Source organism: Sinocyclocheilus rhinocerous, unplaced genomic scaffold, assembly GCF_001515625.1.
Source record: "Sinocyclocheilus rhinocerous isolate Xijiao unplaced genomic scaffold, SAMN03320098_v1.1 scaffold1874, whole genome shotgun sequence".
In the NCBI taxonomy this organism is placed as follows: domain Eukaryota; kingdom Metazoa; phylum Chordata; class Actinopteri; order Cypriniformes; family Cyprinidae; genus Sinocyclocheilus; species Sinocyclocheilus rhinocerous.
In genome coordinates, this window is record NW_015626862.1 from 962,301 (window position 1) to 984,297 (window position 21,997).

A 21,997-nucleotide genomic window follows, 5' to 3' on the forward strand; every position below is an offset into this window, starting at 1 on the left:
GTTCAGCAAGGCTTTAAAAAAATAATCAGCGACTAAGACTGTGTTTCAGTAAGTATGTGAGTTAGTGAGAGTTGTTTGGCTAATTCAGACCCATAACTGTTCATTCTGAGACAGATTTTTTAGTCATTTCTAAATGATTCATTAAAAAGATCTGGCTCAAAAGAGTCAATCATATAAGAATGTTATATTTCACTACAAATTGGACAACAGTTTATCGCAATAATGTTGACTGTATTTTATTTTATCTTGCAAGTCTAAAGTGTCATTTCTTTTTGCTATGGCATTGTTATGGCAGTGTCTTAATAAGCTTAATTCAGAACCAAAATAGAACCAGATTTGAATGAGAACCAGTTCTCAATTCCAACCCTATTTTTGGGTTGACTATTCCTTTAAGAACTCAATCAAGACAGATCAATTTTGTTTAACAGGAGGAAGGCCTTGCCAGTGTAGTTCAGTAAAACATTACACACGTCCAAATGTTCAACAGTACAGAACACTTGCAAGCATATTTTCCCAAGGGAGTAAGAGACTATTCTGTACTAGCGCCGAACACAAGAGGTCTATGTTCACCTTATAGGAGTGTGATATTTCTTCCCGTCTGAGCCTTTACTGTATGTAAGGAAAGTTTAGAAGGGCAAGCTTTTATTTATCCACCAAATATTACTTGTTTCATCCTGTAATCTTTCTGATAAGTCATGCTACCTGAGGGACATAACTTCATATCTTTGCTTGAAGGCATATATTATTGTTTAGAAATCTATCCAAGTGAAGAATGTATAATAATGCTGAGGTAAAAACCCTCCATAAGGAATGGTCAACAAAGAGAATAATCTGGAAACAATGTCAATCTCATTTCAAACAAGTCTGCCATCTAGTGCTGCTTCTAAGAAAGCATCTAATGTTGTATAACATTTTAGTGCAAAAAAAGTGAGACTTTCAGTTGCTTACTTTTTTTCCAGCAGAAAGTAGCAAAACAATTTGACACCACTAGATAGCATTTCAAATAAATGAACACAAACGGTAAATGTGTAATTTCTGAGCCACATAAAAAATTACTGGAAAAAAATGACTATTTTCAAGCAGGTTTCCTCAAACACTCCCTCCATCTGCCACTGGTTGGCCAAAGAGATAGGTCCGCCCCAAACTCATGCCATTGGCTGTTTTAATTCTGCTGTGTCCAGCTGGTTGGAAAAAAAGATAAAATGTTCAAAATTTTGGGATTGGGTATTTTTTTTATGCTTTTTAAAGAAATCTTTAATGTTCACCAAAGCGGAATTTATTTCATACAGTAAAACAATAGTATTGTTAAATATTATTACAATTTTACAATAAATTTAATATAAAAATCATTAATATTATAATAAATTTTTTTTTTGGACATGTTTATTCAAGTTTTCTGTTTTAACATATTCAAAATTGTAATTTGTTCCTGTAATAAAAAAAGTTGAATTTTCTGCAGCCATAACTCGGTCTTCAATGTCACACAATGCTATAGAAATCATTATAATATGATGACTTGGTGCTCAAGAAACATTTCTAATAATTATTAAATGTGACATTTTTTTTTCAGTATTATTTGATTAATGTGAAATTCAAAAGAACACTGTTTATATGAAATTCTTATGAATCTGAATATGAATTGTTTTTGTAACAATAGAAATGTCATTACTGTCACTTTTGATCAATTTTAATGCTGAATTAAATGTTAATTAAAATAATAATAATAATTGCCCCCAAACTTTTGAATGGTAGTAGTGTAGCAATAATTTATATTTTTCAGGGGAATTATCTTACAAGTTGATTAATTTTAAGTTATTTTAGCAGGGAAAATTACACTCTTCTAAATGACACTCAGACTGCATGTCCCTTTTAAACATCTAAAATACAATACTATATATGCAGCGTTCGATTATGTTTTTTAGTCAAAAACTGAACAAAAGTGAAATTGTGAATACTGGTTTCTGCAGACACAGAGGCTCATGTGTAATAATATCATGTCCCTTCAGAAACCCCTGTGCTTGATTCCTGCTGTCTGGCAACCCTATGCTCTGCTCAACCGCTGCATGGCCACCAGCACAGCTCTCTCACTGCCAGCATATGGCACAGCGTCTGAAGCCCCCCTGAGGCTCTCCTGCTCCCTGAGCCCATCTCTTTCTCTGCATGGTTTCTGAATGTGAGTATTAATGTCAGGGATCAGCACGCTGGTGGACATTAGTGACTGCTAGCTGAAAGAGCAACACCTGCAGCAGATCTGAGATCAGTTAGTGCTTTAGGCAACTCAAGAAGCAGCTGTGTTTCAATGAGAGCCAGGGTGAAGGTCACATGAAGTGCAGTTTGGAAGGAAATAATGCAGTTGCGCTTGTTTTCTCTAGAAGTGGTTTTGTAGGTTGGTTTCTAGTAAAAATATCTATTTAAATTAAATTAAAATAATGTAAGGTTGGGACAAGTTGTCAGTGAGTCATTTAAAATTATTTATTTATAATAATATTCCAGTACAATGTGTATTATAAGACATAATAAATGTGACCCTGGACCACAAAACCAGTCTTAAGTCGCTGGGGTATATTTGTAGCAATAGCCAACAATACATTGTATGGGTCAAAATGATTGATTTTTCTTTTATGCCAAAAATCATTAGGATATTAAGTAAAGATCATGTTTCATGAAGATATTTTGTAAATTTCCTACCATAAATATATCAAAACTTAATTTTTGATTAGTAATATGCATTGCTAAAAACTTCATTTGGACAACTTAACTTTAAAGGTGATTTTCTCAAAATTTGGATTTTTTTTGCACCCTCAGATTCCAGATTTTCAAATAGTTTTATCTCGGCCAAATATTGTCCTATCCTAACAAACCATACATCAATGGAAAGCTTATTTATTCATTTCATAAAATTGACCCTTATGACTGGTTTTGTGGTCCAGGTTCACCAATATCTTTATACTGCATGGCATATACAGGCTTATATGTACATGCAAGTGCTGTCAGGTGGACTAAACTGATAATTCATCATGCAGCTCTAAAAGCTTCAAAATATTAACATTTAAAGAATATATTGTGAAAATTTAAAAGCAAAGCAGCCACAGAAAAATAGCTTTTATCTAAACCACAAAAGACTAGTAATTATATACACAAGAGATGACAACAGAAGAATAAAATTGTAAGCATTTTTTTTCAGTGAACATCCATGAACTTTAAAAAGAGCTGTCACGTCTTGAATAGTGCCTTATTCAAACCTCAAAACAGCTTCTCATTTATAAAGAAAACACAAACCAGGATACTGAAGCAACTGTCAGTAAGAGTCAAAGTAGAAATATAATGACCTTTTATTCTGAATTTAAAGCAAAGATAACAACAATACTGTGTACTTTGGGTTAAAATGCTACAAATTTTATTGTTACTACTATATATTACATAGTGCTGTATTTTTAGTAAGTGCATTTTGTCTTTGTTTTTTCCCCCACTTATTTTATATATAAACAAGTAAAAAAACTGCTCTTGATTAAAAAATTCACTTTAATGCAAGATACAGTCTATGTATTTACAGTTCTTAATATTTAAATTTACCTTGTTATAAAGATATTTTTACTGTTAAAAATGGTTAAGAATAATTTTTTGAATTCACTAAAATTTTGATTTGGTTGTGCATTTTTTAAATTTAATGATTATTATTATTTTTTATTTTTTTATTTTTTTATATGTCTACAGTTTTTATTATTTTTTATTTTAGTTTTATTTTTGTAGTATATCATGGTTTCAATATTTTTATTATTAGAAATGTTAGCAGACAGTCACTTGTAATTACACTTTTTTAAATACAAACATATAAAACTTACATTTTAACAAACATTAAAAAAAGAAAATGAAAAACAAACAATAGTCATGAAAATAATAATTGAACAAAAAATGTAAATACATTTCCCCCCGCCCAAAAACTTGACCCATAAGTGCTATCCAGTGGTAAAAGTATGTACTGAAGGCATAATAAACATATTAATCACAAGTTTGTAGAAAGGAAATAAAAGGGGACCAGATTTTTTCAAATAACAAAATCTTGTCTATTAGGGTATACCTGATTCTTTCCAAATGTAGTGTGCCCATCAGCCATAATTTAAGAGTTGGAACTTCTTTTTTCTTCCAAAACAAAAGGATATGTTTTTTGGCAGAGATCAGCCCATATGAAACAAACTGTTGTTGTACCCGTGTAAGTCTCAAAAATTCTTTCGGAAACTCCAAATATAATTAATATAGGATCTGGTTCAATAGGAATGTCCAATGTATCTGAAAAAACTTGGAATATTTTGTTCCAGAAACTCTGTCATTTGGGACACAAGACATAGCAATGAGACAGGCAGGAATCTAAAAACTGACATTTGTCACACAGTGGAGACACTTCTGGAAATATGTGATTCAATTTACACTTGGAATAATGAAGCCTATGAAGCACTTTAAACTGAATGAGACAATGTCTTGCATTAATGGAACATCTGTGGACCAGTTCAAGACTTTGTTCCCAAATTTCACTAGGAATTTCTTCCCAGGCAGATTTAATTTTCTCCATAGATGGACTTTTCACCTGTTCTAAACCCTTGTAGAGCAAGGAGATGGTACTACCATCTCTAAAACATCTTTCCAGAAATGTGTCCAGATACATGGGTGTAGCTGTGACATAATTAGCAATGTTAGACTTCACAAAGTCTCTTATTTGAAGGTACCTAAAGAAGTGATTAGAAGGAATACTGTATTTCTCACACAGCTGCTGAAAGGAAGCAAATTTTCCATCTATATGTAACGGAGGCCAGCGAGTAGGTGCTGTGCAGGTAAAACCTCACTCCCCTGATCTCAAGAGACGCACTAGCGACTGATGCTAGAAGCTGCAGTCTTTAGCCTCCTTGTAAGTGCGTCCGCCTCCCATGCCGGAGACCCACTTGGAGCGAGAACGAGGTATGGCGGAGCGGACCCGGGAGAGAGGGGTTACATATATATAAATCCCCTACATTTCGTAACCCTAAATTTTTCCAAAACCCAAATGCACTATCTAACATTGAAGGGCAAAAAGAGAGGTTAGCTGAGATAGAGAGCAAAAACGACATTTGGGTGAATTTGAAATGTGTCTTTAATTGTTTCCAAATACGAACAGAATTATGAATAACAGGGTTATGATTATAAAGTGAACTAGTTATACCTTTGGGTGATAAAAGTACTGCATTAATAGAATATGGGAGACATTCCTCCTGTTCCAACACCAACCAATTCTCCCCCACCGGAGTAAAATCTATCCATGACGTCAAGGCCCTCAGGTTTGCAGCCCAATAATAATAAAGAAAATTAGGTAGGGCGAGCCCTCCCTGTATTTTGGGTTTACACATGGTGTTTAGAAATCCTATGGGCTTTATAGTTCCAGACAAAGGGAACTATGATAGAGTCCAGTTTTTTGATAAAAGATTTGGCCAGAAATACAGGAATGTTCTGCACTATATACAAAAATTGCGGGAGAAATATCATCTTAATTGCATTTACCCTACCCACAAGAGAAATAGGAAGTGTTCTTCAGAAAGTGATCATGGATTTAAATTTAGACAACAGGGGTTGAATTTTTGTAGTATATCATGTTAAACTAAATAAAATGAGAAATGTTGCGAACTAGCTGAAATAAAATAAGGTTTTATGTATTATTTTGTCAGTTAACATTCATTTTATTTCAAGTAACAAAAATATATATATTTTTATGTTTTTAGAATATGAAGGACTGTTTCTGCTTCAGATTTAAAAATAAAAAAATAAAAAGTTTAAAATAAGAAATATAGACATATACTTTATAATTACATACTTTATAATTAAGTGCAGAAATGTTTCTTGTGGAGTAGGTTCAAAGATTGAGCTGGTCAGTAGTATTTTTAGTATTGTCTTTATATAGACTAGTCTTACAAGTTAGACATCTAATTTTTTTCTTTAAAACTGGTCATATTTTTTTAATTCAGTTACATAAAACTAAAAGCATTGATTAGCCTAAGTTGAATCCAAAAATAAGACTGATTACCCCTTGGCTAACAGCTAGTTGGTCAAATTCATACTTAAGACACTGTCTTAACATAGAGGCTAAGTTTCTGCAGCTGGCCCCTGGTCTGCCTCAGAGGTCTAACAGCGCTCATCAAAATAATTCAGATGGCCAATCAAATCACAGTAGGCGGGGTTTACTGTTCACAGAAGCAGAGTGCGAATTCCAGCAGGAAGCGTCAGCCTTTTTTTTTTGTTGGCCAATTACATGTGTCTGTGTCTCTCTACAAACAATGAAACTGAGTTTAGTTACTTCAAAAACAACGATTTTCCCCCCTTGTTGCTGAGAAATATAATGTAGCGATTCAGTATCAAAGCTGTTTTATAAATAAAAGTCACAGGGCAGTGTTGACAACAATTTTATTGGCAACTGCTTACTGGCACAGTGGTTAACCAGAAAAATAAAAAATAGCACTTTATGCCCAAAAGGTTGCCGATCCCTGGTCTATGGTATGTCCTCATTTAAATAACCCAGTAAAAGTGTGTGTGTGTGTGTGTGTGTGCGCGTGTGTGTGTGTGCGCGCGTGTGTGTGTCAAACAAGCAGACATTCAGGACCTCGGAGAGCTCCCTTAGGCAGGTGTGACCACTGACTCCCCCCAGCACACACACACACACACACACACATACCTCCAGAGGTGATTATGGCACACACAGCAGCCCTGGGCAACCGGGACACACTCTGGATATTTCCATCAACTTTCCACTCCAAAGCAACAAGGCAGGAAAAAACCAGTCCACATTTTCCCCTGCCAATACACACACACGTTGACTTGATAACTACTCTCCCTGACTGACCTGTTTTTATCTCTCACATACATATAAGTATACACGGTTACTGTCGGTAAACAATTTAAATAAGAATTTAACGTCAGAGCAGGTGAGGTAAACACCTCATTTACAATGCAGATTTGGAGAAGTAGAACAACTAGTTTTCATATAAGTCACATATCAGAATGCAACAGGGCATTTGAGAGTTTCGTTTCACATTTCAAGCCTTAAACTTTCTCTGATCCCCGGAAGAAGAGATTTTATCCAGGGATCTCCCAACTGTTACCACATGGCAATCTGCACCACCAACTGGCCACAGAAGTACATTATCAACAGAGAATACATCCTACTATGAGCTTGCCAAAATTCTTCTTTTTAGGTTCCACAGATGAAAAACAGGTTTATTTTTATTTCATTTTTAATTTTAGTAATTTTAGTACTTCAACTCTATTTATTTCAGTTAGTAACATTTCTAATTTCCATTTAAATGTATATCTAAAATTTTATTTTATTTCTGCTTTATTTCAATTAACAAGGTGTGGGTGGTCACTAAGGCATTGCAACGTGTATTATAGGTTGCTATGGGTGGCAGCCAGGGCATTGCTATGTGGTTGCTAAGGTGTTTTAAATGGAAAAAAGAAAAGGTTGCTGCAGTGCTGTATCCTGGCATTGGAAGCAGAATAATGATATTCACATATGCCCTTGGCACTAGAAAAATATCTCAAGGAGGCTTAAGCTGGCTATTTGCATCAAATTTACAAGGTGGAATAAGAATGACGCGTTAGCAGAAATTCACTGGTGATTTGCCAGAAGATGTGATTGAAATGATACAGAGCGATCCTCCCTGGGCATTTAAACACTTATAGCAACTGACAACAACAAAGCTGAGATCCAGAGATCCGACAAGCAAACCAGACAGTATTGGCCAGCAGCAGCAACACAACAACATAGATAACGGCTGAACATAAACAACCGCCGGAGATAAACCTGCCGGTCTGACACTAAAAAGGGAAAAATTAAACCGTTGTTTTAGGACGATAAATATCTTCACAAACAATTCATTGCGCAGATACATCAGGGGAATTGAAATATTATTTCTTAATTTGATCCATTTATCATTCGGCAAAGAAACGGGCTGGATCTCATTTAATCTCCTTCCCGCAAGCACTAAATACCATGTCTTAACTAAAGACATGCTTCTAATCTGCTAGCATTAATAGACTACTCTACTCTAATAGGTTTACTCTTTATTTATCTGATAGGGGAAGAAGTTTGTTCAAAAGTGTCTGCTGAGAGCAGCAGATAAATAAATTCCACATCTCTCTGACAGGTGAATAAAGAAGGCGTCAGCTACTTCAACAAGGCAAGATTAAACCTAATATTACATTCCTCACAGTGGCCTTTTTCTCATTATGCGATGACAAAAGCAACAGAGGAACACGATTAAAGCAAATAAGTCATTAGGCGATGTGTAATTAAGCGTCATATTGGAAATGTTGAACTAACGCGAGGCTAGATGAATAAGAAACAACTGATTAAAAAACCAAACTCGCGTCGTTTGTGTATTCTCATTTCTGACTAAGAGCTTAGATTACAAAAGTCTTTAGAGAAATCAAAATGTTATTTTGAAATCATGAACAATGTGGCGCAGGTCCCAGACAAAAGAAAAACGTATTAATTTTCACCTCTGGCTCGCCAAGACAGTTGTGTAAACAACAGTCAAGACAAGCTCTGGGAAATATACAGTTCCCAAAAGAATGGCATGAGCTCTGGATTTGATTCAATTATTAATAAAAGGTGCTCCAAACAGCCAAAGGAACTTGGGTTTTGATATTATATAGTGAAGCATCAAAAATCGTTAAGAATCTCTGAGCAACACAGAGTAGGTGGTGTTAATTATTCAGTCACTGACTCATAAAGACTCGTTCTTGAATGAATCTGTGTTTTTGAACGAATGGGTTGACTTTATGATTCAATTACTCACTCATAAAGACAGTCACTTGTTTGGTTCCTGAATGAATAAGTGTTTTTGATTAAATCGGTTGACTGAATGAATCATGAATCAGGTAATCACATGTTGTTACTGAACGAAACTGTTTCTGAATGATTCAGAATGAAAAAATACTTCTTTTGCCACCTACTGGTGTAATGATGTAACCTGCAGAAAAAAATACCCACATTATCTGTGAATTACTACTGAGTGAACAACTAAAGTGGGATAGAAAGTGTATAAATTTAAAGTTTCATTTTTTTAAATATACAATTTTTAAAATATATATATACAAACATCCAAATGCACCATCTGTAGTGTAAAAATTGCGTTCTAACACTGTGGTTTGGTTGCCTGTTTTTGATAGTACATTAATGGAGTGAGATTTGGTGTAAAATATAAATCAATATTTATTATATAATAATGAACTTGCTTAGTATGTTGTAATATCCTTGCGGATATTTATTTATTATTAATATTATACATATTTTATATTTCTATTATATGTATATAATTTTTGAATTTTAAATATATATATATATACATACAGTGCACAGCATAAATGAGTACACCCCCTCTGATTAAATATAAAAGATGTATTTTTTTAACGATCACTAATATAATTCATAAAAAGATGGCAAAATTGAAATGTATTAAACATATTCTTAATAAAAACAGAGAAATACATGCCATTAATATCTGTAAAATAAGAAACTTAGCCAATTTTTGCTTAAATGAAGGATTGCAGAATTGAATACAACCTAGATTTAATTCAACCAAGTGTAATATTCTAGAACTTAATATGTCCTCCATAACTCTAAGTACACTGCTCTGACACTTCTTGACACTGAGTGTACAAGTTCATGACAAATTTTCACATCTGTGCTGTTTAACTCCTGGAGGACGACCTCCTTAAATGCCCTGGTCTTTAATAACTGTATATATATATATATATATACACATACATACACACACACACACACACACACACACACACAATTTAGCACGTTTAAGTAACATCACTTAAATTAAGGTTATGGCTATGTTAAATCTGTGCCTGTTATATCTCAGTTAAAAAATAAAATAAAAAATATGACTTTGTTATATGTTAAAAAGCTTTACTGTGGCTTTTCTTGGAATCAATTTGACAAACTGGAGTAAAACCCGTTTTGTAAGTGGTCATGTGACAGTGGCGGGGGTGGACTGCTTTTAGAGCCAGTCCCTGCTTACAGAGTAATAGCTCAATGATCAGAAGATCATGTCCACATGGATTGTTTGCTACTATTTTAATTGTTCACCCAAAATACTGTTATTATTTACTCACCCTCATTTAAATTTCATTTAAATCACACATTTAAATTCTTCGGAAGACTTTGAGGAAGCAGAGGATTTTAAAATAACATGAGGGTGAGTAAATAATGACAGAATTTTCTTTTTTTTTTCAACTGTTTGTAACATGAAAAATAACATTCTTCACCCTTAAGACAATATAGCCAGGGAAGAACAGCAAGTCCTTTGGTCCACTGTGAGCAAGTATATGTGCCATTAATTTGCTATAAAAATATCTGTTAACATTAACTGTGCATAAATTTAGCCTATATCTTAAAAGAGAATTCTTGGAACGAATGGGTCCTGTCCCAGTTTTAGTCATTACTCACAGCACATACTTGGATGTGTGTGGAAATCGTCAGGGTTGGAAGTCACAATGGCACTAATCTCTGCGCAGGATTCTTAAAAAGAGCCTTGCTGTGAGTAATGTGGATTGAGTGAGCTATTTCCAGCGCTTGGTGCAGTAAAACCTCACCCTGACTCACCGTGCATACTTTAGGAGGACATTAATATTTTACCAGCATTATAGCTCACAAAAAAATTCCTCAGATCTTCCCATTAGTGGTCTCACAGTAATACACTTTAATACTTCACAATGATGAGGAAACATCCAAGCAACAGTTCACATTTGCAATGGGCCTCTTGGTTCCCTTAAAATGTTTGTTAAGGTTAAATATGGATGATCATATTTTAATGCACTTGTGACATCATAATATTTACTAGAGCACGATTTAATTATTATAATGAAATATTACTACTACTACTACTACTACCACTACTACTAAATGAAATATTAAAAATAAAAAATATTATTTTGTAATGGTTCATTGTAAAACAAAAACAAGTATTAAAAACAACAATAATTGTAATAATTATTTTATTAATATATTATTATTACTGCTACTGAATAAAATACAAAAATGACTAGATAAAAAATAAGAAATATTGTCATTGTAATACTTTACTGTAATTTACACAAGTAAAATAATAATTATTTTATCACTGTAGAATTATAATACTTAAGTCTTAATTTGTTAAACTATCAAAATCTTATTTTGAAGGAAAACCACAGCTGTTTTTGCAGGGATAGTTTTCAATAAAGAGCTTTGTTTTACATGAAAATGTTTCTACATACAGTATTGAAGTACCATGCTAAAGTCCATATGTCAGCTTCGAAGTTTTAAACATGTATATTGCACTCCTATTTATGTAAATATTAGGTGTTACTCATCTCTAAGGCACCAATTGTCACAAAGCAAGGCCAGACACAACAGGTAAGTGCAAAACAGGATGGTTTATTGACTGGGTATATGATGCCACCAATATTCTCTAGTCTATTAGAGCACTTTTATAATCATTGTGGTGTTAATCCATGTTGCAGCTGCATCCTAATAGACACTCTCTAGCCTTTGATTACAATAAATCAGAGCCCAGAGCTTTTGGGTCGTCTTTCCAACAGGGTTTGATTTGCGGTCTTGAACAGAGAGCGACGTCATTGCCCCTGCATACAAAGGTTCAATGGTAGGCAGCTGTGGCATGTAATGCATATTGTAAGAATACAATATGGAAAATATTCACACATATATGGAATAGGCCACAATTAAATGGTAGATGAAAACAAATAGCTATGACATTGGCTATGTTCAGAACAGTTTACTGCCACTCATACTATTTCTGCATTATGCAGAACAATGAACATTGGAACAAACAGTTTTTATTCCAAGATGCTAAGTGGATGTCAGTGAATGCAATATATGCATATGTATATACATTTACATAAATTTGGCAAACGCTTTTATCCAAAGTGACTTACATTACGTTCAAGTACATAGCATATGCTGCATATGTGTATTCCTACAAATACAATTTATAATAAATTGTAGGTAGTAAAAAAAAAAAAAAAAATTAATACTTCTTTCAGCAAAGATGCATTCAATTGATCAAAACAAACAGTAAAGACATCTATAATCTAAAAAAAATAAAAAAATAAATGCTGTTCTTTTGAACTTTCTATTCATCAAAGAATCCTGAAAAATGCATCACAGTTTCTACAAAAATATTAAGCAGAACAACTTTTTTCAACGTTGATCATATGTTTCTTAAGCACCAAATCAGCATATTAGAATAATTTCTGAAGGATCATGTATCACTGAAGACTGGAGTAATGATGTTGAAAATTCAGCCTTGCCATCGAAGGAATACATTTAATTAAACAAAAATTTAATATTGAACATAGTTATTTTAAATTCTAATAATATTTCACAATATCACTGTTTTTGCTGTATTTTGTTCAAATAAATGCAGCCTCGGTGAGCATAAAATGCTTCTTTTTAAAACATTAAAAAAACTTACCGACCCCAAACTGTTAAACAAAAAGTGTAAGCATAAAAAATATACAGTATATCACACACAAATATTGGATAAAATATTTTTTCAATTGTTTTCGGTGTTAAATGAAATATTATAATTAATATTATTAAAATATGATTAATATTCAAATATAATGAATCATGTTTTTATAAGTTACAGCTAGCCTCATTTGCCAACTTCAATTTAATGTTTCACTCTACTGATACGCAATGCATTCTGGGATTACCTTCAATGCTGCATATGTGATGCTGGCCAAAATTAGGTATCATGATTATGCTCTCTACCTTTTGTGATGCCTTAATGTGTTGTCTAGGCAAACAAGCCACTAGGTTTTGAAAGAGTTTACGTATTCCATAGTCGCAGGATTGTTATAAACTGTCGTTGACACTTAGAAATGAGAGAGCTTACAGACGACGGGCGAGAGGTATGAGTGTTATGTAATGGGGCTGATCAGGAGAATGCGGGGAGAGAGAACACTACGATGACATAAGCATGTGTAGTGAGTGGGAGGTTTTCAACCCCCTTGGCAAAAACATTGAGCGCAGCACTGAGAACAGGTACAGCGGAGAGGTCATGCACACGTCACGCACAGTTCCGCATGAGTGAGCGACATTAATGCTAATAGATCCCCATTCAAGTATTTAACCTTGACAGTCTGCAAAACAAGAGCCACGGCATCACGTATCAGTGCTAGCCAGCACAATAAAAGAGTGACACTGGAATGTTAATGGCTCACTTGAGGATAGCATTAGCCTGTGTCCCTACACTCTATAAACGCCATTCAAGAGGGTAGACGTCTGATATTTCTGCAGTGTTACATTACTGGGCTACAGTTTCAGCCGTTCGGTGAACTTAAGCCTTGCAAGCTGGAGGTTGGGGTTGGTAGTCTCACACACACACACACACACACACACACACACACACACATGCTGGAACAGCTATAGTGCTTCGGCCTGAGGAAAGGAATTCATGCAGAACAAAAGGCCATACTTGTAACTCCACTTAAAACTGATATGACCATATAAAGCAGAACTCATGACCAGTGAGCTCGATTACATAACCCCAATGAAACCAGAGCTCCTCTAAACTCTTCTAGATTCCTCTGTCTTTTGTCAAGGGTTCTTAGTGACATCATACAGGAAACTGTACAGTGAGGACTCAGTTTTTGTGCATGTTCCACAGGTGATACTGTACATTTAAAATCTGTTTTTCATTTCAGTAATGTCTCTGGTAGCCAGTAGGATATGGTGCTGGTGCCTCCACCAAGCTGCGTCGTTGCTATTCAGAACTGAATGCAGAATGCCTTTCAAATTCCAGTTGAATTCCTGAATTTGAATTAAGGTAACAAACAGAATACCATTCTGACAATCCTTTAAAATTCCATTCGGTTTACCATTATTTAAAGCATTTCAGTTTAATACATTTTATAATAATTTAAATTTATCAATGATCTTTTTTCTTTTTTGTTTAAAAAATTTAATTGAAAACATTTTATAATAATTTAATTTGAAATAAACGTAAATTCAGAGTCAAGATTTGTTTTCTAACTAAATATATGGTGGGCACTGTATTAACTGTAGTTAGTATTGTTGAACTGAATATTTATTTTACATCATTAATGCTGATTTTGTATTTTTTATGTATATTTAATTATATAAAATACATGTTTTTCATTTGCTGTTTGATTCTTTTTATTCATTGTTTAGACCTTTAGTCAACTTCAGTTGTTTTAAAATGTACTTTATAAATAAATATTGATTGATTTAAATAATAATGATATATAATTATAATAAAATTAATTATCAAGGGATTGTTCACCCAAAAATGAAAATTGTCATCATTTACTCACCCTCATGTTGTTTCAAACCTATAAGACTTTGATTAACCTTCAAAACACAAATTTAGATATTTTTAATAAAAGCTGAGAGATTTCTGTCTCTCCATTGAGAGTCCATTTAGATTTAACCACAACTTAGAAGATCCAAAAAGGTCATGGCGTCATAAAACGAATTCATATGAATCGAGTGGTTTTATCCAAGTGTTGTGAAGAGATACAATCACTTGATGAACAGATTTAAGTAATTTGAGTAAATAATGACAGAATTTTCATTTTTGAGTGAACCATCCCTTTAATGTAAATAATTTAATTTAAATAAATACATTTAAATGCATTTAAATTAAGGGCCAATATTTGTTTTTGCCCTCAGTATATGATGAGTTGTCGACTAATATTTATTTTACATCATTAATGCAGATTTTGTATATTTGCAGTTTTTTATTAATAATAAATTATTGTGGTTTTAGTGGTAATTGCAAAGGCATGTGGGGGCCTTTATCACGCACCTCTTGCAAATCGAACACTACATGCTCTGCAAACAGCACATCTGAATGATAAATCTCACTCTGTCTCCCTGCAGGCTGGGTATCACTCCCCTGTCGCAGAGAACATTTCTCCATGTTTGCCATGCTAACAACTCAAGTGGCAGCTCGTAAGTGAAACACTATGTGAATCATGTCTAGGTTTGCATGTGTGACATTTCCAAAGTGGAGATCAATTGTATTGATGCAGGGTGAGCTCAAGGGAGAGACACAGAAAAGTCTATGACGGATAGTCATGACGTACCGCCAGCTGACTTGGGTAGTTCTGTCAGTAAATGCCACAGCAATAGTAATATGAAAATCATAGAACAGCTCTTATGTAGTACATAATGAGAGAAAAATGCCAAATAAAGTAAAAGGGACAATTCACCCAGAAATGAAAATTCTGTCATTATTTACTCACTCTCATGTTGTGACAAAATGTCAAAAGAAATTATTGTAAAAATTTGGTAACCAAACAGTTTTGGTTCCCTTTGACTTCCATTTTACAGTTGCTGAGACTGTTTGGTAGTTCACCCAAAAATGAAATCATTTACTCACCCTCATGTTGTGACAACATGACAAAAGAAGATATTTTGAAAAACATTGGTAACCAAACAGTTTTCAGTTCCCATTGACTTCCAATACCTGTTTGGTTCTGTTGTACAATAAGAACTGAAACTTTTTGGTTACCAACAATCTTCAAAATATCTTCTTTTGTGTTCTGCAGAAGAGAGAAAGTCATACAGGTTAGGAATGGTATGAGGTTGAGTAAATTATGACAATTTTTGGGTGGACTGTCCCTTTAACCTGACAATGAAATAGCTTAAAGTTTGAACTTTTGGCTGTCAAAACAAAATAATTAGAAAAGAAGACAGTTGGTTTTAGTCTTGACATAAGAGTTATGACGCATAATTCACATTGCATCAGCTCTCCGCGTGGGCTCCAGACTGCCTAATTTTGTCAAATCTGTAAGATTGCTTTCCTATTCTTAGGGAGCTAATAACGCCATATGTCTTTAAATAGACCCTATGCATCACCCGGGCCTTTCATGGGGTTAATATAATCACAGCCTACTAAATTGATTCAGCGGCTCAGATGCACAAGCAGTCTCTTCCAGATGTGCCAAACACAATCAAACATTTTGACAGGGCTGTGAATCACGCCTGAAGGCAACGGCACAGTGCTGATGCTCCTTTGGAACAATTTGACCTCCCTTGATCAATCAGCAAAGTGGGGGCAGTCGACAGCGGTCCGCATCCAGGTGAGAGGGGAGAGCGGGAGAAACGAGAATAGCAACAGTCTATTCTGTCTCGCTGTCATCTGTCATTAAGCTTCATGAATCTGGAGCATTCCATTGCTCTCCGGATGTTTGCCAAATCCAATCAGGGATGCTGAATACTCTGCGCTGAAGGGATTGCAGAGTCACAGGGGGCTACAGCCAAGCAACAGCCGGCTATGGGGGAGAATGTTTAAAATGCAATCATCTCATACACAAGTGAAATATAAGGTGAGAATTATAATAATTCCTGCTAAGATGATGCCGGTGACATTATGGCATCCGACTATAAAAGCATCCATGCTTTTTCAGCAAGCCCTTGTGGTTTCAGGAGCTTAGTTTTACATAATATTCCAACCTCTCTCTGATTCTCTATACCTTTAAAGCAGTAGTTTGCCATTTTTAAGCTGGACACTCACACAGAATGTAGCTTTCACGGAATGTTTATATATATATATGTGTGTGTGTGTGTGTGTGTGTGTGACCCTGGACCACAAAGAGGATGTATACATCTCAATTTCGAAAAATTTACTCTTATGACTGGTTTTGTGGTCCAGGGTCACATATACCTTTTATATATCCCACCTATATTAGGGCATACTTTTTTGTATTTTTTATGCTGATTCATGCATTTATCCAGAAGAATCCCCTTAACTCAATACAGAACATAGACTTTTTGTTTATCAAACCAGTTAAAGATCATGTTACATTTTTGTCTCCAGACTGTGACTAAAATGGTCACAAATGTGACAAAAAAAAGGTGCCTCAATAATTTCAAATTGGCAACAGTTGAGAAAGCTTGAGATTTGTCTACTTTCATTTGAGGACACAGTTCTTTTTAACGACTCAGTCAAAAAGATTCACTGCTGAGGAAGCAGTTTGAATCACACTCTTATAGTCAGTGAGTCATTTAGAGTTCAAATGACTCCTTCACTGAACCGTTAGTCATTTCTTGGTTATGTCCAATTCTAAATGAACTGGAAACTGTTAATGTGATGTGTACTTCTGTATAAAGTAAGCTTGGGAGAGATTATTTAATGACTAGTTGTTCACATGGAATCAGAGTATAGTTCAAATACTAAGTATCAAATACTTTGATTTATTTTTACATTACATGCCCACTTTATAATAAAAAAATAAAATAATTCAAGCTAAAGTGCAGTGTAGGTTATAGCGACTGACTATACTGTAGCATTACCAGCCTTCGTGGCTCCATCCATCAACATAACTTATACATAAATGGGCCAGTGGGTCCCATTACACCCATTAGTGTAAAACAGATTCATTAAATGGCAATCAGTTGAGTAACTATCAGACAGCTTCTGCATCCCACGACCATGTGCTCTGTAATCAATTCAAGAGGAAGGAGAAAAGATCTTTATCAAGAGTAAACAGGTCAGCAAAAAGCCATTAATGCAAGTTGGCCAGTACAGGAGATGCAATCATGCTCTGTTAATCAGTTAATATTTCATGGCATTTGTTGGGGAAATAGTCAAATATTCAGAGCAGTATTATCAGCACAATTAGCTGCCTAATTAAGCATATGTTCCCTCCTTTATGATAGGGAGTTTGTTCTGTAATAGACACTGCGATTCAGCTTTTAGTTGATGATCACAAAGTAATGAGTTATTCTTTGAATTCTTGCTATGTGGCTAAATAACTGTTTGGCTCACAGCTTTGCTCAAACACAAAATACTACATTTATTTGACCCACAGCAAAACTGTTGTCCTACATTTGTGGACTGCCGTATTATTTGACCAATTTTATTAATAAATACCTGAATAGTTAAAAAAAAAAATTATGCTGGTGCAGAAAATATACATAATATTCAATAAATCTTCATTTATACAACAGTTGATGTTTTTTTTTAATGACTCTTTCTGCAGGTTACATCAATACGCCAGTAGATGGCTGTTTATATGAGGGAGTCATTTACTCAAAGCATTAATTCATTCAGGAATGATACAAGTGACTAGTCTTTAAGAGTGAGTCACTGAATCGTTCATTCAGCCAGTTCATTCAAAAACACTAATATATTCAGAAATGGCACTATTTTGTATTGCCGGGTGACACGCAATGCTTTGTTTGCTAAACTGTTTTGATACTTAATTCATGTTTAATTAGGACCAGGACTGGTACATCATCAAAATAAAAAGCTGCATGACACCCACACTGTCATAGTGTTACTGAAACTTTATTCGGGCTGCAGTGTAACCTAACTTTAAGCAAAAGCACTGAAGCCACACAACCTTGCCCCAAACCAAACAAACAGTGTGGTACAACAAAGCCTCTCATTATGGATCACTGAATTCACCTTAAAAACAATAACTTTCAACACTGTTACTTGTTACGTAAGGAAATTAACCACATGAGTCATGCCAAGTCAGGTTCAAGTTAATGCGAAGCAAGAGGATACTTTTCAAGAATTACTGTGTGCGTGTTCGCATTAGTGGAGTCATTCATGAGTAAAAGACTGAGCACTTGTTCTGTTTCACGAAGAACCCTTCTGGAGCCTGTGACTCAATGGAGCGAGTCATGGGCCACCTTTTACACAGCCCTTCTATCAGATGATCTAGTCTGTCTGAGAGTAGCTGTCAGGACGGATCAGTGTAAGAACTGTGTATGTGCCTGCGTGTTCAGATTTCTTTTTTTCTGTGTGTGTGATGCAGTCCAGTGCAGGTCAGAGGGGCAGACAGACCTGGCAATTATTTTCTAAATGCATCTTAATGATATTAGTGTCAATAATTCATTTATGGATATGTTTTATTTATTTATTAGAATTTTTTTTTTTCATATGTCATAATGTGATCTTCTGGTGAAACATCAGCCTTCTATCTAGTGATGTATTCCGGACTTCTCCAATCATTTAGTCTGCATAAATTCCAACCCTTTCTAATAATCGACTCAAGGCTTGCATTCAGATCTGCCTTCATCCAATCAACAACCGATCGGTAGAACCAAGTCCCCGCCCAACTTTTTTTTCCCCCAACAATCCATTTCACTCTGATGCACATCACAATATGGAAGAAGTGTTCTGTCAAGACTTCTGTTATATCGCCACATTAAAGACTAGCTAAATGCTTGAGGGATAAATCTTTAAAGGAACAGTTCACCAAAAAAGGAAAATTCTGTCATCCTATCATATTATTTTAACACATTTATCTTCTGACATGAAACACAAAATGAGATGTTAGTCAGAATGCTAACACTTCTCTTTTCTCTTGCTCTCAAACAACAAAATATAGCACAAAAACTGTATAGACTACTTTGGTAATGGTAATATTCTTGGACCCATTCTCATTTTATTTTCATTGTATGCAAAAGTGTTCTTTAAAGGGGTCATATGATGCGATTTCAGTTTTTCCTTTCTCTTTGGAGTGTTACAAGCTCTTGGTGCATAAAGAAGATCTGTAAAGTTGCAAAGACTAAAGTCTCAAATCCAAAGAGATATTCTTTATAAAAGTTAAGAGTTAGCCACACCTACCTAAAACGGCTCGTTCTAACAAGCCCCCAAATGTCTACGTCACGATGTGGGAAGATTTGCATAACACAGCCCAAATGAAAAAAAAGCGTTAATTTTGTGTTTAACAAAAGAAAATCATATGGGTTTGGAAAGACAAGAGTGAATTTTTTTTTTTTTTACATTTTCCCCCATGTTTTATCACCAAGTTGCTAAAGCCAAAAGCAGCTCATGAAAACTACTATAACAGCTTCTCCTTAGATCACATTATTAATCATGTGTCTGTGTGTCAAAGTAAGATGCTGAACTGAACCTATGGGAATAAATATAGTATTTCGGGGGTTTCATCTGCATTTTGTCAATATGTTGCCATAGGTCATCATAAGCAAATAAAACCAGTCACAAAACCACAAATAGGCCTTCACGTGAAGGAAGTGAAAGATACTCCCTTGCCTCTAGGTGTAAACTCACTTTTTAGAGTGTTTGCAAATGAGGAGAAAGCAGTGTCGATGAGAGCCCACAAGCTGAATTTCACACTTGAAGTGGCCTTCATGGATAATTAGGTTGGAGAGGCCTAATTCACAATCATGTAATGCAGGTCTAGGGAACTGCTTTTCCACTAGAGCATTCCAGCATACCAACCAATCAAACTGCTTTTGTTCCTATGTGTCCATGATGTATTTACTGTGCTAAAAATCATTTAAAACTCTCTTAAAGGGAAAATATTGTTTCTTTTAATGTTCTTCTCATTTCTTTTCTTGCTTTTTAACTCTTAAACTTAACCAATGATGTGAATTTGTAAGCTGAATACTGGAAGAAAGAGTGGTTGAAATGTTTTTATAATCCTGTTTGGAAACAATCATAATTTTGTGATTTCATTTGGTGCCACTAGTGGCGCTGAACTTCCAACACACATTTTATTTAACCTTACCTTGCCCTCATGGTCTTCAAATACTGATTGGTCCACATTGCAGGCGAAGAGGGACGTGGGGAGATCATTGAAGTCGGTGATTTGTTGGAAACTGTCTCCCAGTGAGGACTCTCCCATGGTGGACTGCAGGACTACCAGCTCTTCCCCTCCTAGGAGGTAAACCCGCTGGACGAATGGAGTGCTTCTCATGTTGGCAAATAAATGCTCTCCCTTCATGGCTGTAAATGGTACACAACATCAAAAGTGGAGATATTGGTTACACTTTATTTCGATAGTCCACTTTAGACATTCTATTAACTATAAGTAACTTTGTAACTACATGTCAACTAATTCTCAGAGTAGACTGTTAGGGTAGGTTTAGGGTTAGTAGAATAAGTTGACAAAGAAATATTAAGCAGACAGTCTACTAATACTCTACTAACTGCTAGTTGACATGTAGTTGCAAAGTTACTTACTGTTAATAGAATGTCTAAAGTGGACTATCGAAATAAAGTGTTACCGAGATATTTTCTAATATCAGCAATTGCTTCCAGGCTACATTGTACACTTTTGCAGTTCACAATCATAATTGTTTGTCGAGCTCCAAAAATGCTCCAAAAAAAAGAGCAATGTTAAGTATCAAAAACGTATTTCCATATGACATTGTGCACTATATTTTAAATTTTATGAAGCCACAAGACAGCTTCAGACTAAAGTATACTGTAAGCCATTATTGACTGATAATCAAACAAACATCATGGTGAAAAATGGCCAGATATTCATTTTTGGGTGAACAATTCCTTTAACAGCATTTAATGGGATAGTTCACCCAAAAATGAAAATTCTGTCATCATTTACTCACCCTCATGTCGTTCCAAACCCATTCGACTTTGGTTAATCTTTTAAACACAAATTAAGGCATTTTTAAATTAAACCTAAGAGGTTTCTGTTGCTCCATTGAATATCCAGGTAAGCAAAACGTAGAAGATTCAAAAAAGCCATAAAGACATCATAAAACGAATCCATATGAATCAAGTGCTTTAGTTCAAGTCTTGTGAAGAGATACAATTGCTTTAGCCTACATATGAATAGATTTAATTTAGGTTTTTTTATGTCGTACACCCACACAGCATGGGAAACAGGAACATAGGAAACGATTCTAATTCACTAAAAGAATAATGAATATGATTCACCAGATCCTCTTTGTAGTTATACAAACCAAATGATGAATACAGTAACAATAAACACAAACAAATACAGTCAATAGTATATAATAGTATACATGTATACTGTAGTACATGTGTATGTGTGTGTGTATGTGTGTGTGTGTGTGTATATATATATATATATATATATATATATATACAGTGTATATATACTGTATAATATATATATATATATATATAAACACATGTTGTATCACAAACAAGACATTTATGACCGTATGAGAGGTCAGAGCAAGAGCTGT

The 21,997-nt window shown here is 34.7% G+C and overlaps 1 protein-coding gene across 1 annotated transcript in view; it reads right to left on the reverse strand.

Annotated features, from left to right (window-relative positions):
- The window catches only part of LOC107716976 (calcipressin-2-like), a 57,445-nt gene that overhangs the window by 32,810 nt on the left and 2,638 nt on the right, over positions 1–21,997 (reverse strand). Inside the window, exon 2 of the mRNA XM_016523620.1 lies at positions 20,551–20,768. Within this exon, the coding sequence (XP_016379106.1) occupies positions 20,551–20,766 (216 nt within the window). The 5' untranslated portion in view covers positions 20,767–20,768. The remainder of the gene's footprint in view (positions 1–20,550; positions 20,769–21,997) is intronic.